Source organism: Fusarium poae, chromosome 3, assembly GCF_019609905.1.
Source record: "Fusarium poae strain DAOMC 252244 chromosome 3, whole genome shotgun sequence".
NCBI lineage: Eukaryota > Fungi > Ascomycota > Sordariomycetes > Hypocreales > Nectriaceae > Fusarium > Fusarium poae.
In genome coordinates, this window is record NC_058401.1 from 6,414,348 (window position 1) to 6,437,626 (window position 23,279).

General features: G+C 48.6%; 7 protein-coding genes and 1 non-coding gene across 8 annotated transcripts; 5 read left to right on the top strand and 3 right to left on the bottom strand.

Annotated features, from left to right (window-relative positions):
* Positions 1-2,913: 2,913 nt before the first annotated feature.
* Positions 2,914-6,101, bottom strand: FPOAC1_009535 (uncharacterized protein; the record flags this gene model as incomplete). Its single annotated transcript, XM_044853961.1, has 3 exons — positions 2,914-4,718; positions 4,824-5,222; positions 5,279-6,101. The coding sequence occupies 3 exons, from the start codon at positions 6,099-6,101 to the stop codon at positions 2,914-2,916; spliced, it is 3,027 nt and encodes a 1,008-aa protein (XP_044706631.1).
* An 81-nt stretch (positions 6,102-6,182) lies between these two features.
* On the bottom strand, positions 6,183-7,498 carry FPOAC1_009536 (uncharacterized protein; the record flags this gene model as incomplete). Its single annotated transcript, XM_044853962.1, has 2 exons — positions 6,183-6,962; positions 7,013-7,498. The coding sequence occupies 2 exons, from the start codon at positions 7,496-7,498 to the stop codon at positions 6,183-6,185; spliced, it is 1,266 nt and encodes a 421-aa protein (XP_044706632.1).
* A 976-nt stretch (positions 7,499-8,474) lies between these two features.
* On the top strand, positions 8,475-10,479 carry FPOAC1_009537 (uncharacterized protein; the record flags this gene model as incomplete). The annotated part of the gene is made up of 3 exons (XM_044853963.1): positions 8,475-8,643; positions 8,866-9,953; positions 10,012-10,479. The coding sequence occupies 3 exons, from the start codon at positions 8,475-8,477 to the stop codon at positions 10,477-10,479; spliced, it is 1,725 nt and encodes a 574-aa protein (XP_044706633.1).
* Positions 10,480-10,991: 512 nt separating this feature from the next.
* FPOAC1_009538 (uncharacterized protein) lies at positions 10,992-14,219 on the top strand (the record flags this gene model as incomplete). Its single annotated transcript, XM_044853964.1, has 1 exon — positions 10,992-14,219. The coding sequence occupies one exon, from the start codon at positions 10,992-10,994 to the stop codon at positions 14,217-14,219; it is 3,228 nt and encodes a 1,075-aa protein (XP_044706634.1).
* Positions 14,220-14,736: 517 nt separating this feature from the next.
* On the bottom strand, positions 14,737-16,034 carry FPOAC1_009539 (uncharacterized protein; the record flags this gene model as incomplete). The annotated part of the gene is made up of 2 exons (XM_044853965.1): positions 14,737-15,265; positions 15,319-16,034. 2 exons carry the CDS (start codon positions 16,032-16,034, stop codon positions 14,737-14,739), a joined length of 1,245 nt encoding a protein of 414 aa, XP_044706635.1.
* A 2,081-nt stretch (positions 16,035-18,115) lies between these two features.
* On the top strand, positions 18,116-18,603 carry FPOAC1_009540 (uncharacterized protein; the record flags this gene model as incomplete). Its single annotated transcript, XM_044853966.1, has 2 exons — positions 18,116-18,274; positions 18,343-18,603. 2 exons carry the CDS (start codon positions 18,116-18,118, stop codon positions 18,601-18,603), a joined length of 420 nt encoding a protein of 139 aa, XP_044706636.1.
* Positions 18,604-18,838: 235 nt separating this feature from the next.
* Positions 18,839-20,479, top strand: FPOAC1_009541 (uncharacterized protein; the record flags this gene model as incomplete). The annotated part of the gene is made up of 1 exon (XM_044853967.1): positions 18,839-20,479. The coding sequence occupies one exon, from the start codon at positions 18,839-18,841 to the stop codon at positions 20,477-20,479; it is 1,641 nt and encodes a 546-aa protein (XP_044706637.1).
* Positions 20,480-22,546: 2,067 nt separating this feature from the next.
* FPOAC1_009542 lies at positions 22,547-22,618 on the top strand. The gene has a single exon. It is a non-coding gene; the product is annotated as a tRNA-Thr (tRNA).
* The last annotated feature ends 661 nt before the right edge of the window (positions 22,619-23,279 follow it).

Here is a 23,279-nt window from a genome sequence, read left to right on the forward strand (position 1 = left end):
CGGTACCCAGCTAGAGAACATGTACATAGCAATAACTCCACGTACCCTGCTGGCCTTACTAAAACACCACTAGATCACCTGAACTGGGGATTCTTTTGCCTAGTCGTCAGCAAGCGCGCGGGTCGAGCGGGCTAGAACACCTGGAGGCGGGTCAGGCTGAGCGCAAGATTATGCTCGCCGTTTATCACGCAGGGTCCAGTATGTACTTCGCCAGTAAGCACAGCTAATCTAATGTTAACTGACATACAGAGTAGCTATTTCGTTTGGCGATTAATGACCACCAGACTGTACGTACTAACGGGTCTGTGCCACGCTGTCGCGCGTTTTGTCACGGAATTAAAGCCCACATGAAGCTCTCCTGTCTTGAGCCCGTGCGCATAGAATCCCCCTAGAAGGAGGTTTTCAGGTCACATAGTCGCTAGCAGATCTCCCGTTATCGGGCCGGTAACGATCGCCATGAATCGAACCAGGCCCTAAGTTGAGATGTGCGGTGAGCCGGTCTTCGATTAGAGCAGGGACATGGAGATGAGAGGCCCTCTCAGATGCAAAGTTGCAGTTTCGGTTCGACATGGCATCGGTTCGAAGCATAGACTCGGACATCCTCCACTGCTGGCTGACCATATGGGCCAATTGCTACAGTTTGCTGGCGGGTAAGAGCAAATTCCTTTGCAATTCCTTTGCAAATTTCGCCGACGTTCAAGGCTGCCTAGCCTCTCTGATATTGGGCTCGCCTCTTCTGAGCAAGAACTCAAGGGTCAACCCAAGTTCAAGCAAGGCAAACCGTTACTCGGGATTAACAAAACCGACATACATGGCACGCACGGACTATGATTTTCAATGCACCAACCACCACTTGCATGCTGTAGATAGATGTTGGAGAAGAGCTAAGCCTGCAAGGCTTTTGTTGTGGGGAGATCATTATACTCACTCCACGACTGTTATTCAGGAGGTGGTGGATAGGCATCCTGGAATGTGTCGGCCTCATGTTGGAACAGCCAACGTTCGAAAGAAGATTCGGTCGGGTGTTGGCGGTTTTACTGGGTCACCCTAAATGAACCATGACCGGAGCAAATAGTCCAATCCTACTTTGAGGCATATCAACAAGACTCTGGCGGATTGCTAAGACCCTTTCTCTCAGCAGGACTGCAATAGATAGCCGACTTGGCGCATAACATATAGCATCAGAACCAAGATGTTTTAATACGCTCTGTGTTGTTTTCGGCGCGTGTCATGTCAAGGCCAATCCCGACGGTCCGAAAACACGAAGACTACAGGCTATATTCGAATAAGTCTATGATGGAGATAAGGCGTCTCGGGCATTAACCGAAACCCGAGGTGAGATACTTTGGCCTGCCTGCCTTTTCAATCAATTGATTACATTAAGTAGTAGTCATCTCATACCCCAGACGCACAGGCTGGGGATGATCGACGGATACCCATTCGAAGGCGGGGCTGGTTATTATTCGCAAAGCAAAATCATGTCATGGTGTTTGTTGATGAGAAAAACACAAGAGTGATGGGCGGACGACAAGTGGGGGGCTTCGTGGGGAGCGGTGTGTCAATCCTTTGATATGTGTGGATGGCTTCATCACAAGACGACGCCATTATCAAGATGAGCAATGGAGACTGACTGCAATGGGAAATACCACCCTACCAGCTGTAGCGCTGTACTATCCCCGTTTGGTATAATAATTTACGTTTTGATAATCAAATACTTACCTAGGCAATAACCTTCTTATTCTTTTTGGCCTCAAATGTCTGGAAAAACACCCCTGCCTGCCCTGCCCTGTCCTGCCCTGTCCTGTCCTGTCCTGTCCTATTACGCCACACCTCCCCGGAATTCGGCTTCTTGACTCGCTCGGCATTTGGTCACCAGTTTGTAATTTAATTGACTGGTCCAGATGGTTTCCCCAAAAGGGGGATCTCGTAGATTTGGGTTCCCTCTGCCTGCAGGTGATTCGACGTTGCTCGAGTCCAAGTCTCGTGCGTCGTCACGGGTCTCCTATCAAGCGAACGACCTAACTACCTTTGTACCCCATGTCCTCGATAGTATTCCGTATCCTCAATTGGCAAAGAGATTGGGCACTCTCTGATAACCACTGACATGTAAAACCCTCCATGCTGTGTGTGTTATGCCGAGATGAAGCGAACAAGTCTCATCCCTGGTGTGGTATAGCGTGGCTGCACCAGTGTGAACCAACGTACGTGTCGCAACACTGCTTGTCTCAAGCCTTTTTTTCTTCTTCTTCAGGCATAATGATGGATGTGATCTCTAGCGTACTTTCCATGTTCTGCAGCATCGCCGTGATTCATGCATGATACGACTCGGTCCTCAATCTGAAAAAGATGGTTAATGTGGAATCCAGTATGCAACATGTGCTCATGGGAATGGTGTTTGATGAAGCTCATGATAACAAAGACCCTGCAAGTTACATGCTGATTGTGTCATGACGAGAAACGTGTCTCAATCACTACGATAGAAAGTCTTGGCAACTTGACTACGCAATCGACCACAACAAGTCCCATTCTTTCCGATCCTTCGTTTGATGTTGCATTGAGCTATCTGAAAGTGACTCGTGTATTCCTTCCACCCTTGGTTGTGTGGCACTAGAGTTTGATTCACACTTTATGAAAAACATTTTGATATTGTAAAGTCTTGGCTCATCTGTGCTGAATTCGACTCAAGTCCGTGAGTGGCCGTGACATACAATGTTCTCAAATGTGCAAAGTACCTTCACAATGTGATTCAGATGTCACTATTGTAGCCTATGTACCAAATAGCTGGACTCTGAGACATGTAGACAATAATAAGCTCTCAAAATACGACTTCATCTTCTTGCGTCTCGATATGACCTCGCCATCCTGTCTCCTGCTTTAGTGCTCTTCTTCCGTCGATGCTCATCCAAGACCCATCTACCTGCCATCTAAACGGAGTGCAGTTCTGCTGCTGCTTCCACTGGCAGATTTCATTCCTGCGTTCCGACTCGGTGTTCGTGCTCCATCTTGGTCTGCTTTACGCGCCCAATCCGTATCAACCTTGAGTCCTTGAGGCTTCCTAGCCCGGTAAGAAGTAACAGGGAGAATCTCAGCACCTGCAGCAGCTCTGGATGGTGTCTGCGCTTGCTGAAGTCGACCGAGGGCAAGGCTCAACTCAGACTCGGTGGGAAGTGGTGGCACAGGTGGAGGGGGAGACGAAAAGAGTGGCTCGGGGGCGTCCTGGATGAAGTTCCTCCAGGTTACAAGACTTTCATTGCTCATGCGATTATCTGAGACTGAATCATCTCGATTCGCGCGGTCTTCAAGAATGGTGCTTCCAAAAGAGCTCTTGCGACCCGGTTTCTTAGGAGATTGCTTTTCTTCTAACTCAAGCTCTGCCTTTTCACGGAAGAAAGCTATTCGCTTCTCCCTGTCCCGCTTGATTTCTCGATTGTTCGATGACCAAGGTGAAACGCAAGGTGGTTCGGGCTGGTCGTCATCAAACGGCCGCCAGGCTAACTGAGGGGAGGCCGGCGTTCGTGGTGTTCGTGGTGTTGCCGGTGTGCTGTAACCAGAACGCACCCGCCTGCGGAGAACGCTACCGATTCCTGAAGAAGGTGTCCACGGAACGGCAATGGTGCGTTGTTCTGTTGGGGACGGTGTTCTGCGATGAGGAAGGTTTTGATCTCCTACAGGAGAAAAGGGCGATTGAGCTCGGCCTTGTGTGTCAAACTCTTGTTTCGGAAAAGAGCGCGTGCTGCTAGGAGTATCTCTCGGATTCGGACGCTGCTTTTGGAGCTTTTGAGATTGAGAAAAATCTCGTGTAGAGGTTGTCAGAAGAGATTGAGCGTTCTGCTGATCCAAAATATCATGGGAGGCTATCTGAGCGCCTGATATATAAGTATCCCTTTTGTCTTCGGTCCTGGCATGCGACACAATCTTGGGTCTCCGCGGTGTCATCGCGATAGATTTAACCCACTCTTTGACCGAATTCTGCTTGTATCGGTCTGTTTCAGACACCCCGTTGAAATATTTGGCCTTTGGGGTTGTGTCGTCCAGGCTTCTACTGAGCTGGCTATCCTCGGGGTTTCGGAGGGGATATCTGAGGCGTGCTTGAGTGTCGTGGAGATTGAGCATTACGCCTGATCTTGGAAATGTTCCTCGGGTGGTACTTTCTCGGCGATGTTCAGGCGTGAATCCAGAGTGCTCTACATTATCCAAATTGTATGAAGCTTGATGATGAAGTCTTCTGCTTGGCTGTGTGGGAGTGATGATTGTCGAAGCGGACCTCTGAAGACCTCTGGGCGCTGGAGTTGCGTTTACAACGTTCTGTATCATGGCCTCCGAAGCACGTGGAGTGCGATCACCTTCCGTTACCGTATTGTCATCATCGTCGTCGCCATCATCGGCAACAGCAAATTCATGGTCCATGGCTTTATCAGAGCCGAGCGAAGTCTTGATTCCAATCATCCCGAGTGAGGACGGAACATCGGCATTCAGTCCATTAAACATTCTCGACCATCTTCGATCATCATCCTTGTTCTCGCGTGGTCTCTGTCGATTAATCTGCAGCGGCTCTGGTTTGAGTTCAGACAACATCGATTCTGCATCGATATCCCACAAGTCTGCCTTCAACCCCCGAAGGGGCTTATCCCTGGGACTTGAAATCAGTTGGGCTTGTCGAATACCCTCGGGGAGGAGCTGGCCGCCAGAACTGTCAACGACACGATTTGTGAGAGTCCCTGGCGTTAATCGGTCAGTTGGCTGGACTACTATAGGAAAGCGAGCAAGCGGACTACGACCAAAGATAGTATTCAACTGCCTTGGAGTATGATCCATCGTCTTACCCTTTTTTCTTGGCGTGGCAAAGTCCAAAACTGACATGTCTTTTGCGCAGATGCGTGAAAGTTGTCTTGAGAGTGTGAGGTTTTCAGCATTGTCCTCAGTCTTCACATTTACTTGGCCTGAAGAATCTTTCTGGGCTGCTGTTTCAAAGCTCTTGCGTGATCCTGAAGAGCATTCGCCGAGATCTGCTGCAGTTATCTGACAACGGCACCCGTCGTGAATCTTAGGTGCTTGGGTTCTAGGCTCAGGCGTATCTCCTCTTGTGGCCTTTTTCGACTGAGAGATTGCGTTCTCATTGCCATCAATACTAACTGGCGTCGTGGCGTCCAATCCCTCATCGTTTATCTCCGTTTCATGTTCGTCTATTGGCCGCCAATCTTCGACTCTGCCTCCGGCCGGCCCTGTTTCTGTTAGTGCTGAGCGGTAAACATTGAGTTCTGGTGGCAATGGGGATTACCTCGGTGTGGCATTAATAGATTTTTCCCTTGTTGCACGTCAATAGAATTAGGGGCTTCCGTCGTTTTACTGGACCCTTGACAAGGAATTTCCTCATCACTCCCCTTGGCATCTAGTTTTTCCGGGAAAACAGGAAAGAGAACAGGATCCTTTCCGAGGTGTAGCGATAGACGCATGAGCCCTACATCGTCCTCGTCTTCTTCTTTGGGAATTGTTTTTGATGCTCGGTGTTGTATGTCTGCATTAGGAACATAATAGGCATCATCAGAAACCAGATCGCGTCGAATTATCTTGGGTATCCGAGGTATGTTGAGAAACTTCTTGTAACCAGGGGTCCAATACCACTGCATGTCAGGTCTCGGAAGTTCACATTGTCGGTTCTCGCGAGAGGCCTCGGATTTCTCCAATAGGTACATACGAGCGTATTCCATGGGCGAGATCTGCGGTTTCGCAAGAAGGTACACTGGTTGGGGGAAATCCTCTGTCTCGGGCTCTGTTTGGTGAATGTACGACTCTTCGATATCTTGCGCAGTAGACTGTCCGGGACTCTGTCGAATGGCTTGGGATGTAGGAGAGGCTTCATGGCTGCTGTGATCAAAGCTCAACTTCCGATGATCTGCGCCTGCAAGTGGTTCAGATCGCGGGATGTTGCCTGTAAAAATCGGTGGGCGTTTTCCGTAGCTTGACTGAGTTTTGTTAGAATTGGCCATGCACTCGTCTAGTGGTTGAAAATGCGTGTCTTCCAATCTTGTGCTATCTGATAGACCAGGCTGATGGTGCCTTTTGCTTTTGATCTTGTCCAAGACGCCTGGTGGGGGGTGCATTTTGAGCTTGTCAGGGATTTGTGCACCAGGGGAAACCGGCCGTACATCCTCGTCTGCTTCATCCTCGCTGTCGAAATCATACTAGTAATCTCGCTGATCGACGAGTTCTGCAGGCAAGAGAAGACCAAGGGCCGCCTGTTCTAGTGTAGACATTTTGAGCTTCTTGGCACGGGGATGTTGGTAAAAAAAGGTTTTTGAGAGATTGTCGGGATAACAGGAAATAGGCGGTTGGCTCATGTCTCTAGCGAGTAGAGCAATGTCTGTCTTTGCAGGGCTAAGTTCTCGCCCAGGCATGCCTCTCAGCAGGGGATGGAAAGCCAGAGGAAGTTGAGGCGTTGCGAGTAGCTGTTTTGCAGATCCTTGGTTTTCGAGTGAGGTGTTCGGGATAAGGACGGTACTCTCGACCTGAGAAGAAACGGCCTGCGGACCAGAGTTGCACGATGTGTCTGCAGTAAATTTCGTAGGAGACCCAGAATTGACAGCATGATGATATACCGTGTTACCTGATTTTTTCTCAAGTTTGTCCAAAAGCCTTATAGAGAGTTCCTCCACCTTCTTGAACTCTTCACAGTAGCGCACCATGACGTCTCTGACCTCTGCATAACTAGAGGTATCACACCAGCAACGCAGCTTCATCTGGATGACTTCCTGTCGTTCCTGTGTGAAGCAATCCTTGGAAATAAGATGTTCGAAAACTGAGAATCGAACACTATCACGGACACCTGACGAATGTGGAGTCGGGTCTACATCATCTGTGTCCCCCATAAATACAGCTGAGGGCACAAGTGCGTTGAGTAGTGCCATGATCTGAGCGGCCTCCTTTCTGTGGTTGACATCTTTGGTCAGCTCTTCGATAAGAATCTGAAATGGTCAGCTGCTATATGTTTTTCACGGGGTAAAGCATATCTTACGCAAGTCCTAAGCCCCGCATGCAATTTTTTGAAGTTGGTAAAGGACGTCCGTCCAATTTCTTCAAGCATTGGGGACCGGTCTTCCTCCCGTGGACCAGCTTGTATAGCCTCATCCACGGCGTTGAGGATACGAAGACGGCGAATTTCTATTGCATCGAGGTATCCCAGGCCATCCATTGCGAGATCGAAATTGATACCTCCATTCTCGGGCCTCCGGAAGATGGTGGAAGCGACACGCTTGGCATATTTACGACTGTTTGCATCGTAGTCGACGCCTCTTGCTGCATGAATTGCCGGCCAATCCTTCTTGATTTGTTCTGCGATCGCTGGATCGCTGTCGAATGATAGCAGTTGTGTTTTTATCTCTTGCGCAAACCCACACTGCCGAGGGTCGAGGCCGTCGGTCACGGTGTCGATCAGCTGTTTGATGAAATCGTAGCCACTCCCTAGCCACCAGTTTTCGAGGTCGGCGGCGTAAGGCGGCATTTCTTCGTATTGGCTGACAATCAAGGACCTATAGCTCATATAGCGAGGTAAACATGATGTGGGTATCGAGATGTTTAGACAGTAAAGCCAGACTGAGGTTGACGGTTGACAAAGCGCGATAGAGAAAGTTGATAATTAGGCCGAGCGTTTGTAGTTTGTAGGCAGCAGTGCAATTTTGCCGTTTGAGTTAGCCTCGCCATTGTAAACGGCGTTTGCACCTATGAGCAGTGCCGTGCCCTTTTGTGGTTTTGATGTTTGCCCGTTTGCATTGTGGATGATTATCGGAATTGTTTTTGAGGCAGGTATTCACTGTCTCGCCTTCCTTCTGTGTATCGAGATGACTACCAGAAGGTGTCACTTATCACTTGCCAGTTTGTTGATAAAGGAAATCTGTTCTGAGTAGAAGCGGATTGTCTATTTTCTAAAATCACAGTCTCGATGTTGTTAACTGCAGCTCATGAGGTCATCTTGGAACCAAGAACTGTGGTGACATGCATCACGAACCCCTGGCCTGCTGAGTCTCCATTCAATTGACGAGGCCTCCTGCATTCTCCACTAAGATTACAGCAATTTTTGGACTAGTGCCAAGGTTAGCGGACCCTCTCGCTGAAATTACAGGGGAGCTTTCGTAGCTGTCGCCGAGGATCTGGTTAAATTGGAATGCCAAGGCCAATCGCAGCCAGTTTCAGGGCAGCTAACTGTCACTGAGTGGTTCTGACGCAGCACCTCAAGGAACCGAAGCTAACTTTGTTTTTAGTCGGGACCAAAGCCAAGCTTGACTTGACTTGAACTGGTCCCGGATTGTTTCTGTTTCTGTTTGGTGCCACGAAGCAACCGCTCGATTTCAACTCCCTTCCTTTCATTCTCCTATCCTTTGTTCTTTAGCATTGTCATAGCTTTGAATACCTTTAATTTCCACACCAATTGAGTCGTGGACCTAATATTTATCTTCTACTAAGCTTCACTGGTCAACAAAATGATCCTCCGGCATTCAGGGCGCCTGGTGCGTCGCCTCAATGATCATGTCAGCTCCTTGAACTTGGCACGCTCAGCTGGCCTTCAGGTTCGACATTGGAGCCCGAGCCGAAACCTCGACGTCAGCAATGGCAAGCTCCGATTCTCAACCCAGTCTAACAAAAAGAGAGGTATGTGTTTAACACTTCTCATTCGCATTACAACTACGCAAGTTGATCGCTTGTTCCATCTTTCCTTGGGGGAAAAGAACTTTTTGCTGGTGCTGGGATCCAGTACCCAAATGTCGTGCACGCGATCAGCTCTCTGAAGAAATACATGTCCTATGGACATGAATTCAGTCAGGGGGAAACCTTGTTTGTATCACAGAGCCACTGCTAATGTTTATAAAGTAGACGATACTCGTAGGTATGATGCTGAGGACCAAAAGAGTCACAGGTCTTCATCAGAGCCTTCACTTCTTGCTAAAATGGGAGAATCTGCCGCCACAACCTTTGCTTCCATACTAGTTTTGGGCTTAGGCTTTGCTGCTGCAGGTTATATCTACCACAAGTCTTATAAATGGCTCGTGATTAAGAAAATGACACATGCTTTTGAGCCAGGTGATCCTGTGCTCGATTTGGCTGCAATTGGAAAGGATGTTCCTCACAAACCTGGTGGTAGCAACGAACACTGGATATTCCGCCCTGAGCAGGAACGAGTCGATGCCATTGTCATGGGAAGCGTCGCAGGACACTACCACCTTTTGATAGGCGAGAAAGGGTGTGGGAAAAGCAGTATGCTTATCGATGCTATGCGCAAAAACGAGGGCGACGGCGTTGCCATGTTTGAGGCGCATGCGGACCTCGAGATCTTTCGCTTACGTCTTGGCAAAGCTCTTGACTACGAGTACCACGAGGACTACATCGGTGGGTATTTTAGCGAGAGAGGTCCTCGCGAAACCACAGCTCTTCTGGATATCGAACGTGCTCTGAACAAGTTGGAAAAAGTGGCCATGACGAAACGGAAAGAAAGGGGCAAGCCTCTGGTGGTCATTGTAAACCAGATGCATCTTCTCCGCCATAATGACGATGGACGAGATCTGATTGAACTACTTCAGCAGAAAGCTGAGCAGTGGGCTGCTGCCAATATTGTCACGATGGTTTTCAACTCGGATGATTACTGGGTATACGAACGTCTGAAACAGCTGGCTACCAGAATGGAAGTTCTCCCTGTTACCGATCTACCCAAACAGCAGGCTATATCGGCTCTTCGCCGGTATCGACAGAAATACTGGAAGGAGGCCATTGATCACGATATCCTAGAAGAGGTCTACGAAAGGGTTGGCGGACGCTTGAGCTTTCTGAACAGAGTAGCAAAGAGTAAGAATATGCTTGCCACTTGTGAAATAATTAAGGAGATCGAAAAGAAGTGGTTTCTCAATCAATGTTGGATCCTTGGTAAGGAGATGGACGACGATGTCATGGATCAACAAAAGTGGGCTGTAAGTTGGAACAGCTATCATAATTCTGGGAAACAATTTGCTAACCGACTATTACAAGGCTGCTGCCATGAGCCTAGCCAAGGCTTTGATCGACAAAGAAGACGATATGGCGAATCACGAGACATATGACCCAATCGAAGGTCATAAGCTCCCGACATACAAATTCCATATCGCTCAACAAATCATGACCAGATGCGATTTTATTCGAGACCTTGATAGCTTGAACCTTTTCAGCATCACGAGCCAGGCAGATGTTCGAGCGAGCAGCGTACCAATGCACCGTGCGTTCAGAGAGATTTGCTCCGAGCCTGGTTTTGACAAACACCTGGAGCTTACGATCGAGAGAATTGCCGCCATTGAGAGTTTGGGCCGAACCCGCGAGCTTGTCACAAAAGATTTGGTTCTTGGCGGTCAGTACGAGATCGAGCAAACGCGAAAGGGTATCACAATGAAATTGAAGGAAGGAGAGGAGGAACAACCCGAACAGTGGTTTCCTGGAAACGAGGGACCGCCATGCAAAGATTAACGACTGCAATCATTGTTTTATTTGAGGGCATAGAGATATTATGAGCGAGATGATGTAGATGGAAAGGCGCAGATGGATATTTTGGGTCTCGATGAAGTGACCTGTACAACAACTAACCGCACTTGCATAGATTTCCTTGACACATGTCGAAACAACACTACACATAGCTGTACTACTACTAGTTTTTCTTTTTGTCTAAATTGACAATCATTATTACCTAAATCGAAAGCATCATTCAGTGCATACATGCAGTTTAGGCACTTCGTATTATTAGTAAACAGTGGCTTGCACTTGCCTGCCTCCGGGGGGGCAATAGAAAGGGGTGAATGTTTCGTGAGTGGGTCACGTGGACAAAGCTTGTCACGACAACGCGAGCAAAACATCTCTAGGTTAGCTACGCTGTCAGTTTTTTCGTGACGCCCCACACCTTCTTACTATTTCACCTTACCCTACACGTCTTCATCCGCGTGCTTCAAATGAGATAGGAATCATCGTCGCAAAGCAGCTCATCGATGTCATCGAACGGCACTGGTAACAGCAAGTGGCGTGATTTCCGGCTCGCGTCTACTCTGTTGTCCTTGATACCAGGCTCGCAGCCTAACACGCCACAGAAGCAAAACAACGACGACAAAGCTGCTGCTGATCAGAGCCACGAGAACGAGCAGCAGCACGGAAGCAAACGCCCAAAAGAGCTTCAAGAAGAGCCATATCAGTCACCCGAGGTGGCCCACCAAGACATGGATGCCGAAAACCAGCTAATTGATAGTATCGGGGGGCTGGATAGCTACGAAGACGCCGCCCAGGCCGGTTCAGACGATGGTGGCCATGACCAAGACTTCGGCGTGCTCGAAATGTTCGACAGTAACGCGACACAAGCTCCTTACTCGTCGCAAATCAACAACGCGTCTTTAGATCAAAAGGCACCTGAGGCATTTATGGCAGAGGAGCCACCTTCTACTCAAGCACGAAAGCACAAGCGTGAGAAGAAGGAGCGCAAAGGAAAAGACACAACCGACAGTGCATCTCCCCAGCCGACTGGAGAGGAGTCCTCGCGCAAGCATAGAAAGTCCAAGAAAAAGTCAGCGCAACTGGCCGAGATTCCTGATAGCCTTGCCAACCACGTTTCATCAAACACATATCAATCTCTGCCTGGCCAAATTTCAGCTGTCGACCTTAACGATGACGATGCTGCTCCTGCTACGCAAACGAAACGCAAGCGCAAAACCTCCGACTCTGTAGATGGAAAACGGCGCAAGAAGCATCGATCTCGCGATGATGAAGCTGCCGCTGAATCTCAAGAAAACGTGCCAGAAACACAAGAAGGTGCCCCATCTGCATCGGAGGAAGAAAACACACATGACCTTCAAGCTGCATCATTCTTGCACACCAGGAACGCGTCCCGTCCAGGTGCCATCTACGATGATGTTGCAGAGGATACTCCACGATCACCAAGCGCTGCACGCCTTGAGACGCGTGATGCTCAATCCAGAGAGGGGAGTGCTGCTTATGACAAGATGGAGTTGGACGCTTCAGCTGCGCAAGGAAACCAAAACGAAGACATTGAGCAACCTGGCCTCCTCCAATACAATGGGTCGCAAGGCCCGCAAATGGATGATATCGAGATGGAGACCAGACAAGCATGGGGCGAGCAAGTCCACAACGCGCAAAACAACATCAACACTCAGGACTCAGCGGGACAAGATGATGAGATGGAGGTCCCCACATCTGCACAACGCCCAAACACAACTCATGATGTGTACGACCTTCCAGGAAGCCCTGTTCCAACGCCGAACCCGCCCAGTACAAACACAAAGAAATCGCGGTCGGCCAAGGCGAAGAAGGCCAAGCCAACATTCTTTGAGAAATCGCCATCCCCTGAGCAGGACGAATACGCTCCGCCACAATCACCCTCTACCACGACGCCAGCTGCTCGAAAACGTGCTAAGAAAGCACCAGGCAGGAAGTCCGATACCAACCATAATGCCCCACCTCAGTCAATCCAGGATGCAGATGATGACCAAAATTCACAACGCCGTGGCCGAATGGATGGCCATACTAAGGGACGGTTCAGCGATGAGGAGCTTAGTCGTATCGCACGAGCAGTCGAGTCATATCGTTCCGCCAACAATATGGAACAGTACAAGTTGAATGAGATGATTCATACCCCTGGAGGCACAACCGCCAGTGATGAGCATGCGGATCTCTGGGCCCAGATCTTTCAAACTTGTCCTGACCGTCACCGGCAAAAGATCATCAACATCACCCGAAAGAAATTCCACAACTTTGTTGCTCGCGGTACCTGGACCACCGAGCAGGACATGGAGCTTCGTGATCTTATGGAGATTCATGATAAGAAGTGGTCCAAAATCGCTGGTATCATTAACCGCCACCCTGAGGACATTCGAGATCGTTGGCGCAACTACATTGTCTGTGGAGAATCGCAGCGAAAAGATACATGGGACGAACAAGAAGAACGCAATCTGACACAGATTGTCATGGAATCGATAGCTCATATCGACCCGAACAATGACAGGCCCTACATGGACCTTATCGACTGGCAGGAGATTAGTAAGCGCATGGGCAGAACTCGTAGTCGACTTCAGTGTATCACGAAATGGAGAGCCATGAACATCAAGACTCATGGCAAGGACAAGTTGGCCTCTAATGCACCCGACTCCTCTATTTCTTTCCGCCTAGAGAAGGCTCGCCGTCAAATCGCCGCCATGCCTGAAGAAGAACGCTACCGCATGGTTATGGCTATTCAAAACACGACGGCGCAAACCGATTCCAAGATCCCTTGGCAGCGACTTGTTGACAAGAAATTTCGTGCCAGCTGGCATCGCCCTACCCAGTCGCTCTTGTGGCGACGCCTGAGACAAACAGTGCCCGGCGAGGAAGAGAAAAACCCAAGTGAATGCGCAACATATTTGATGGGCATGTACAGCCAAACAGGCGAGCTCCCGAATGTCGATGATGCTCTCTACGACGATGCTGCAGAAATGGAGTTCATGAGTTTGATCCCGATAAACCAGCCTATCCACGGCACATCCCACAACGGCGAGAACATCAGTGCCGAACGTGTCGAAGACGAAAATGACGATGAGCAACAGATGGATGAATACGGGGTTCCTAATGAGAACATTCAACCCGATCTGCCCATTGCTCCAATGGGACATCTCGACCCTGCTCCAATGGCATCGATGGACTCGGTCACGCCAGTTGCTGACCTAGCATCTATGGATCCTGCCGAAATGGTTGACCCAGCACTCTCTGCGGAGCCTGTTGAAGCTGTTGAAGCTGTTGAGGCAACGCAACTCGAAGAAAAGCCTGCACTTATTGAAGAAGAAGAGGCGCCCATTGCCAAGCCAGTTGACACTCCCGAATTCTTTGAGCCTGCACCTCCTAAGGCTACTCGGGTCGCAAAGAGAACAGGTATGGGTAAGGCGAAGGCGCCCAAGACCCCTCGAAAGGCATCAGCTCGGTCCACTCCTGTCAAGGCCACGTCAACCAGGCGAAATACAAGGCGTACCGCAGCTCTTTCTCGAGACCCTATTGAGGATGACGGAGAAGCACAGCTTTCTGCTCCTGGAGATGATAACTCCGAGGTTGACGAGGCCAAGGCCCGCAAGCGAAAGACACCTAGCAGATTTAAATCTACTACTGCCGCCGATTTCTCTGTGGCTGATGACTCGGACAGTGTTATGGATGACATGGAAGACATGCCTGCTCGTATTGTTTGATAGGCAGTGTGTGACTATAGGAGCAAAGAGGAGAGAGGCGAGCAAGGTTAAGAAGTGGTAGGGTATTCATAACCTGACGCACTTGTACAAATTATCGTCAACATGGCTTTAGTATTAGAGCCGGCGTGTAATACTAGTTATGTCTTCAATCGCTAATTTGAAGTGGAGTGGGCTGGGGACGAGAAGACATACCGCCGGCAGTGCACACAGCACTCCTTATTTACAGAGAGACATTAGTTGCAATATATCACTTAAACGCTATATATAATTGACATCGCCATTCCGCCACGTGTCTAGTGATATTGGTAAGGATTAGAACTATATACAAATCCTGGTATCCTCCCTCATCGATCTACTCCAGCCATCTACTGAGACCGCCTGTGAAGCCATCGTAATCCACAGAACCGGTGCAGCCTGCCCCTCTTTAGCATAGATCGTGTCAAACAACAAACATCTTCTCGACTCCAAACTCCAATAAATGTTTCTTTGTGCGATCCTCTCTAGCTTTAACATTTTCTTATCGAATCTCGGCCTCGCGCATGAAGCTGGGAATAGAAAGACCTCCCTCGCCAGGCTCAAAATGGGCAGCACCAAAGTTTCTCTGTTGGTTACGAATGGCACCAGCATCGGCTCTGCCAGTGGCATTGTCCATCAATCCAACGACATCGTCGACAGGGTTTCCCTCACGGCCTGGGCCAAGGGCAGAGTCATTGTCGAAAGAGTAAATTTTAATTCCACGCAGATGGGTGTCTTTGCCATTTTGGTGGTTCTCAAGGATCTGCATCTGCACAACCCAGGCGACGAGAGTGTTGCCGTCAGGATCACCGCCGGCGCCAGCAATGGGGACTTGTTGCCAGCCTACAGGGTTCTCCATGGTCATGGTAGCGAACTCGATGAGGTTGTTCTCGCTGGTACCGGCCTTGAAAACAACCTTTGTCGGTGTGTAGGATTCATCCTCATTGTAGTCGACATAAAATCGAATGTCGCGGATGCCAACACGTTTGGTAAAGTACATGGTAAGCTTGTGAGGCTGAGGGCCGTCGGACCTTGGAGATGTGTCAGTAAAGTAAGGAAATTGAAGGTTTACAAGTACACTTACTGCCAGAACTGCTTTAGGTCGTCGCTCTTGAGCTCTTCGACTCCATTACCAGGCTTGTGGCTGCTGACGGTAAAGCGAGCGAGGTTGGAGATTTCCTTAAGACCGGCAGTAGCGGGATCAAAAAGGGGAGCAATTTCTTGGGCTTGGTCTTCGTCACCATCGTCACCATCCTCGTCTTCCTCTTCGGTTTCCGAATTATCGTCTTCATACTCCTCCGCGGAAACAGTCTGTTGATCGACTTCCGCATCTTCCTCCTCGGCAGTAATGTTACCGTTAAAAGAATCATCAACTTGAGCGGCTATGGCAGCTGCTTGCGCTAGTGCGGGCATTGGGCGGGCACGGCCTTGGAGGATGCTGTCATCAGGTTCTGGCTCGGAGCTGGAGCCGTCGTAATCGACGGGAGGCATGCTGAGTTGCCGACCTTCGACAAGTGTTGCTATGAGGTTGTCAACATCGAGTCGGACTCGCTCGGCCATCATCTCTTCAACGGTTATGACGTTCTCCTGCGCAGCTTGAAGAGCGGCATCGTCGTTCTCTATGTCTTCGTATTCGTGGGAAGGGATCGGTCGGAAGATTCGCACGCGCTTGCGAAGCAATTTTCCGTTCTTTTTCTTAAAAGGCAGTTCGCCGAGAGGGGCTCGGTCCATGCGGCCTTTGCGAACATAAGGTATATAAGGATGATTGAAGACAGAATAAAAATCCCGTTGGGGAGGCATGGTTCGCGGAACAACTGAGATGTTTGGGTACAAAAGGGGAATAGGTGCGCTTGCGAAAGAACACGCTAGGAAAAGTAGTGAAAGAAAGAAATACAGGAAGAGATTGCTGTAAAGGATAGATTTGAGTAGTTGTGCAGTTGTGAGGGATACAAGTTTGATGAGAATGCAAGAGTGTGAAGGAAAAGATGGGCTCACATGGCGTAGGAGTGCGCAGTTAAAATTCCTCAGGTCGAGCAGCAATTGGCAAACGGCGTCAGGTGGACTAACTTGACGGATTGAATAATGGACAAAGTCTCATCATCTGAGATGTGCGCAGTGCAGGCAGCTGCTATCACTTGATGCCAACTGCCCGCCAACTACCAAATTCCAACTTCCAACTTAGTATCTGCAACTGGCAAGGTAGCAATACAGTGCAATGCTGTAAAAGAGGGCAGCATCATTAAAGTACGCGATTTAAAAATTCAACTTACTTCTTCTATAAAGACGAAATGGATTTTGAGGTGGTGCTCGACGCCTTTGCCTGTCAGGTGGCTCATCAGGTGTTCGATGTAGAGGAGGTCCGTCAGGAGTTATCATAGAAGCGCCAGCTGGCGATGCTCCTTGACTTAGCTGCGGCCTACTCCTAGTAGCAGGACCGCTTGGAGTGGCGGAAAAATGGGGAGCTGGGGATGAGGTTATCTCGGATTCAGGAGGTCTCGGGCTCGAGGCTGCGTTTGCATGCGCACGAGGATGAACATATGTGTTTGTGTCTGCATGAGTGGCAGCTACATGACGAGCTCTTCTCGAGCCACGTGTGATATCCATGCTCGCTAGCTATTATATCTGGTTGGCAGTGGCAGTAGCATTCACTGCAATTAGCTTATATCAACACTGGCAGGACTTATTGAGTGCTGCCCTCAATATACAGGCCCTACAGTACCTTTGTAGGTACTTAGTAGGTTAGTAGGTACCTAGGTATGGAAGGTAATCAATTAGGCGCGCTCGCGGTTGTTTCCAAGGATGGAAAATGTGATGTGACTGGATGAATGAACGCGATCACGTGGTTTCTATTCTGAGCACCTTCCCTGAGTCCTGGTCTCAGTTTGGCTTAGCTCGTTCAACGACTGACTCTCTCTTAATCTCTGACTCTGACCAACTTCAGCTTTGACCTTACCTGGCCTGGGCGTGTCTCAAATACCGGTAGCATTTTGTTTGCTTTTTATTTTCGAAAAGAATAAGGAGTATCAACGCTAAGGAGTCAATGCCATCACTTTACAGAATCGTCCGATAACGCAATCAATATTCTTCATCTGTTCAACTCGACTGGCATCGGCAATTCCTCGTCAAACTTCGGGCTCTAGTGAGTCTGAACCGACCTCTCGCCTTTACACCCAAGCGACGATCTTTCCCCAGATTCCTGGTTGTTCTCAACCCCTGCTGAACCAGGGCAACCAGCCTCTTCCTTAGTTATGGGCTGGGACCCCACACCTCGAAAAGAAAAGCTTCCAGAAAATCTTGGTGATTATGAATCGTTAGACCAAAACTGCCCATCACTGCCATTTTGATGGAACTGCCAAGTTTGAAGTTTGATCCCCTGGTGGATCGCGTCATTCTCCTCCCTCCTTTTCGGAGTTGAGTAGCTGAGTTGTCGTTCTGCTGCGCCGCTGGCTCACACCAAACAGGGAGGTTATATCGGGACATGATGACGAATGTACACCACCATCTCCTTCCAGTGATCTTCGATAGGGTTACATTGAAACAACACGACGGAATCCCTAATCAATTGGAAAAGGCGGATTGTCCGTCAGCCCGTCCGGCCTCCCCCATGAGGACGCCTTGACCATCTATGCCACTGTAAACCCGTTCAACGGTGAGTACCTTACACTAACACAGGCACGAGGTCCCCTGGAAATTAGATCCCGTCTGATATGGAACGGATATACCGAAATAACTTCAGCCCTTGCCGTTCTGACTGAACGGCGAGACATGCGAAAGATCGTCTGATTTCATCTTTAGTGCAGAGCCTAGTAACATGAAACATCGTTCTGTGGCCTCTGCGTTGAACAAACTCCTTCTAGTCGGTGGCTAAAAACGTTGCTAACATGCACGTCCTACGTATGTCGAGTCGTGTGGGCCACGTCGCCAGCCTCATCTACAACCATCATCCCAGCTCCGATCACTCGAACAAGCCTCACATTGAACTATTTCATTGCCAACGATCCGAATTCTTGGTCCGCGCTGGTACCATCGTTGAGATCCCCGTGCGTCATTCTCGTTTTGACTCAACTACCGGCCTCCCCGTTGGCCAATTCGACTGACTTACTCCAAGGTCCCCCCATGCAACTGGTCCTTCAATGTCCTTCACAAGATCCAAGCTTTTGGCCTTCTTTTTGCTTCTGTCTGTCTAAGTCGAGACCTCTATACCGCTCGTCTCAGCTTGTTCGGCTTCTATTCGTCCTCAATGCCTCAGCGTCCTTCAGTGCTCAGCTCACATACCCACCATCAGTGCCATCCCGACGATGTCATTAGCAAGGATAGCCTCATTGGATCACGGTTGAGGCAGGGTAAAAGAACACTTGGTGGGCCTTGATGATCCCTGGTGATCTCTGGATTTGGTCTCGCAGGTGAGAAGTCTCATCAGCATAAATATCTAGACATAGCGACTGTTTCGAATAGCGACCAATCTACAATCAATCTCAATCATCTTGCACTACTTCTCTGACTACAAGAGAGGAGACCTCATCTTGGGTTTTATCTGAATCTTTTCAATGTATCTTGACCCTCTGCCTACTATTGCTTCAACTCTCACATCTTCTTCGTCCGACATGTCCTCATCCATACTCAATAATCGCTCGGCTCGCAGTACGCCTGCCGGAGCCAACCCTGCTTTTAGCCCTCCCGCCGAAGCCTCCAGCGCTTCGACCCAAGATAGGGTCTCATACATCCGGGAGAACTCTCCAGAGGCTGAGAGCATACCTTCCAACCCAGCCATTACACCCATCATCACTCATGGGGATGGCCTGGCCTCGCCCAGCGGCCGGAACTCTGAGACTGACACCGTTGTGCCTCTTCAACCTGCCGTCAGCCAAGATGCCATGCGATCTCGTCCCGGTTCTCGCACCGGCAACTTTGTCACTCCCAAGGCCACTCGCTTCTCCCAGGACGGTGCAGAGCCAATCCAATATTCTAGCGGCTCAGTAAAGTCTGCTCGACGACGCACACGTGAGCGTGAAGATTACGACTTTGATCAAGCTGCCGACTACGCTCCTATGAGCGAATACGAACGCTACTACCGCAATGAAGGTCGCAACGACCGGGATCGGTACACTCGAAGGGGCCCTTACCCACCTCCTACATACATGAACCGCCGTCGAGCACCCCCTCTTGACTCAGATGAGGAGTTTTACAGCAGTGACGACCCTCGACTACCTCCCAACGATAGACGTAGGATGATGGATGAAGAGGCAGGCTACCCTGGTCGACCTTACGCTTTCCGACGCACCTCTACTCTCAACGGCTTCAACATCACCACTGGCAAGCTCCAATGGAACGAGTTGAGTCGACAGGAGAAGTCTGAAATCATGCGCCTCCCGTTGACACAATGGATGAACTCAAATTTCAAGAACCACTTCGTCGCTGGTGTGGGAGAGTTTATCGGCACCACCATGTTCCTTTTCTTTGCCTTTGCTGGCACTGAGGTTGCCAATATTCAGGCTGATACCAACAACAGGACTACCACGGGTGAATCTACTGGTAGTCTCAACGTTTCTAAACTCCTCTACATCTCTATCATCTTTGGTTTCTCTCTCATGGTTAACGTCTGGGTCTTCTTCCGCATCAGTGGTGGTCTATTCAACCCTGCTGTCACCATGGCCATGTTGATGGTCAAGGCCATCAGCATCACAAGAGCCATCGTTCTATTCCTCGCTCAAATCCTGGGATCTATGCTTGCCTCTGTTGTTGTTCGCTACCTCTTCCCTGAAACATTCAATGTTCGAACCACTCTCGGTGGCGGTGCATCTTTAGTCCAGGGTGTCTTCATCGAGGCTCTCCTTACTGCTGAACTGGTCTTTACTATCTTCATGCTTGCTAAAGAGAAGCACCGAGCTACTTTCATTGCCCCCGTGGGTATTGGTCTGGCTCTTTTCATAGCTGAAATGGTTGGTGTCCAGTTCACTGGAGGTTCTCTTAACCCAGCCCGCAGCTTTGGTCCTTGTGTCATCACCGGTAGCTTCGACACGGAGCACTGGATCTACTGGGTTGGACCCGGTATTGGTTCTTTGATCGCCGTTTGCTTCTACTGGTTCATCAAGACCCTGGAGTACGAGATGGCCAACCCTGGCGCCGATGGTGACGATCTCAACGACCCTACCAAGAACCCTGAAAAGCGAGCAGAGATCCAAGCTTCCAAGCCAGTGCCCTCAGCCGCCTTTGGCTCTGGCAAGACGGCTTCCATTCTAAGTTAATGTTTGAGCTTGTGCCAACATGACTAATGAACGGAAACGATGAACATGATTCATGAAAGCAACATTTCAGAATGATTGCAACGTAACAGAAGTGTCATGGAATTTAGAGTAACCGCGCAAGGATATGCGCAAGTAAGAATTTGGAATTTGTTAAGAAATTGGACAATGGTCTGAGTTAGCTTTGGCGTTTCTACTATGGGAGTTATTAGTGCTGTAAATAGGAACTTTTCTATTGATCTACTCATTTGAGACTATGACATTGGTATCATTACTACCAAAACATCCGTGACAGCCTGAGCCAACTCATCTCGTCTGGGAAGTGGCAGCAACTGGTGGAGGTTATGTTACTTCTTCGGTTACATATAACACCATGAGTGATCCAATACGACAAGTATCAACAGATACTTAACTCTTGGTGTGCTTGACGGGTTGTCAAGAAGAAACCACCCAGATACGTGCGAGATAGCCTCATGTTCTATGTCAACATAGTGATAACTTCTTCTTGTTCGAACTAAGTTAATGGCTTCTCCAGGAAGATGACCTTGTAAAGATAGAAATCTCCAGAAGCAGCTGGCTCCTTGGGGTTTAAGGTAACACTAGGCCGTGGTAACATTGTCCTAGTATTAGAATTAAATCACAAACATGCTATATTCAGTTGTCCTATGATGTGAGATTGTAACAATTCGGGTACTGTTGAAGTTCTCTCCTGGGAATCAGACAGACGTGTCTGATTGGGTTGCAGTTCCAGCATAGCTTTCACACAACCCGTAGGATACATTGACGAAGTGCCGATTCCTCTTCTCAAATTATTTATCTCGATAATACAAAGGGTGTTGAAGTCTAGCAAGACGTAGATGTCCTCTTCCAAGGTTTATGGCCATATTCGGCCAATATGATACCCCTAAATGCCCAACAAATCTGATAATCACATATTGAAAATGTAATACTTTTGTCTTTCTGCCTGAGCGATGTCTATCGCGATGTCCCATGTTCGGATTCGGATAAATCCATCATATGTATGAGTTCCATCAACTGTTGCTGCTCGCGCCGGCGCTGTCGACGAGCGCGCAGGCTGCTCAAGCCAAAACAAACGAGAATGTACGAAAAGGAAAAGCCGATTATGCCACCCAAAGCGCCGAGCATGAATCCAGCTACAGCATCGCGGGTAAATGGGATATGGTTGACAGTTTCGGTGCTATTGTTCGTCATGGCTGCTACTGCTGCTTGGCTTGGTGGTTTTGCGATACGATATAGCGAGCACTCTCTTTGAGAAGTTATTAGAGACCAAAATAACTCTATATATTTTCTAGGTTAGATTTTCTTCTCAAGATTGGTGAATTATCATGGCAGACTCACGAGCGCAGTGTTGGGAATATGCAGATCATAACAGTATTCTTTTTAGAGGAATTTAGGGAAGCTTCTTAGGAGAAGGAAAAAAAGTAGTTGTTTTGATGGGACCGGGAGATATTTCCAGTAAGCTCTTCTGTTCTTCTGGAAACAGATAGGAAGTACATATGGTTACTACAGCGGTGTTGACATGCAGTGAGGTGGCAGTGGCAGCCAGCTGGCTGTTCATCACGATCAGCGCAAGAGTGCAGTAAAAGCTAGTTGAATGAATGTCTACTCATTGGAGCTACTTTGATTTCGACTGTTTGTTCAGTCACTCACGCGAGTACCATCGGTGATGAACTGTCGATGCATTAGTTGTGAATACACTACGTCGGTCATGGTTATTGTCATTCGGTGTGAACTCAGTATATGTTCTCGCTACAAACCAGCACACGTTAATCCTTTTCCTTGCCGATGGAACGACACTAAACTTTAAGTGCAGCAACGAGATATGGGTCTAAATTTATGATAGCTTTAAGAACTTGGACACAGTTCAGAAACTGGCATCAAATGATTACACTTTCTACCAATAGCGTGAACCTTCCATTTCACGGCTGCTTGTATGCTACTCTCCATGGACTTACACTCAGCCAGGAGCTGTCTGGGATGTCGCAAAGATCACCTTTTGATCTTGATATTCACCAACTACGCAAGCTTCTTTAACAAGTTCGCAAAGAAGCCCCGTTGGCTCAGTGGTAAAGCGTATCACTAGTAATGATAAGATCACTGGTTCGATTCCAGTACGGGGCATGTAACTTGTTTTTTATCTATTTTTTTTCTTCTACAAGGTTTATCGCGACATATGTGTGGTATCGTGAGATGTCCAGTTGTGGTGTTGAGTTTGATTTAAGTTTCATCTATTTTGGATGGCTGCGCACGTGGTTTACTCATGACTGCAGCAACTGCAAGTATCACAAGTGTTACTTCTGTAGCTGTCATGTTCTCACCCAACTATATTATCTACTGTAAGTGATATACTTTAGGTACCCTTGTATGCATGTCTGGATGTAATACGGTTAGTTTCATGTTTAAATAGCAAAGCAATCATTGTCGGGATGACCGAGCTCGGCTCAAGCCGCTTAGTGGAGATGACATGCGTTGGTATACGGAAGTCTCGTGTAACTATCATGCGGTACGAACCTACCCTGAACTGAAAATAGTGGTCAGTGTCATGTACACAACTGACCTGATAACAAGTCATACACGATTCTAAATCATGGGAAATCATCATTCAGTGTTAGTCGCCAAGTTACATATCGGCAACTTGTGATTTGTCGTCAATACGTTATTCCCGGCTCAAACTAAATTCATAGAGGTCGTGATGACTTCATGTTTCATCTCAACCCAACAAGTGGAGCCAGGTTACTCTACAGTATCATTCAAGGACGAAAGAACAAAGAGTTGGAAGAGA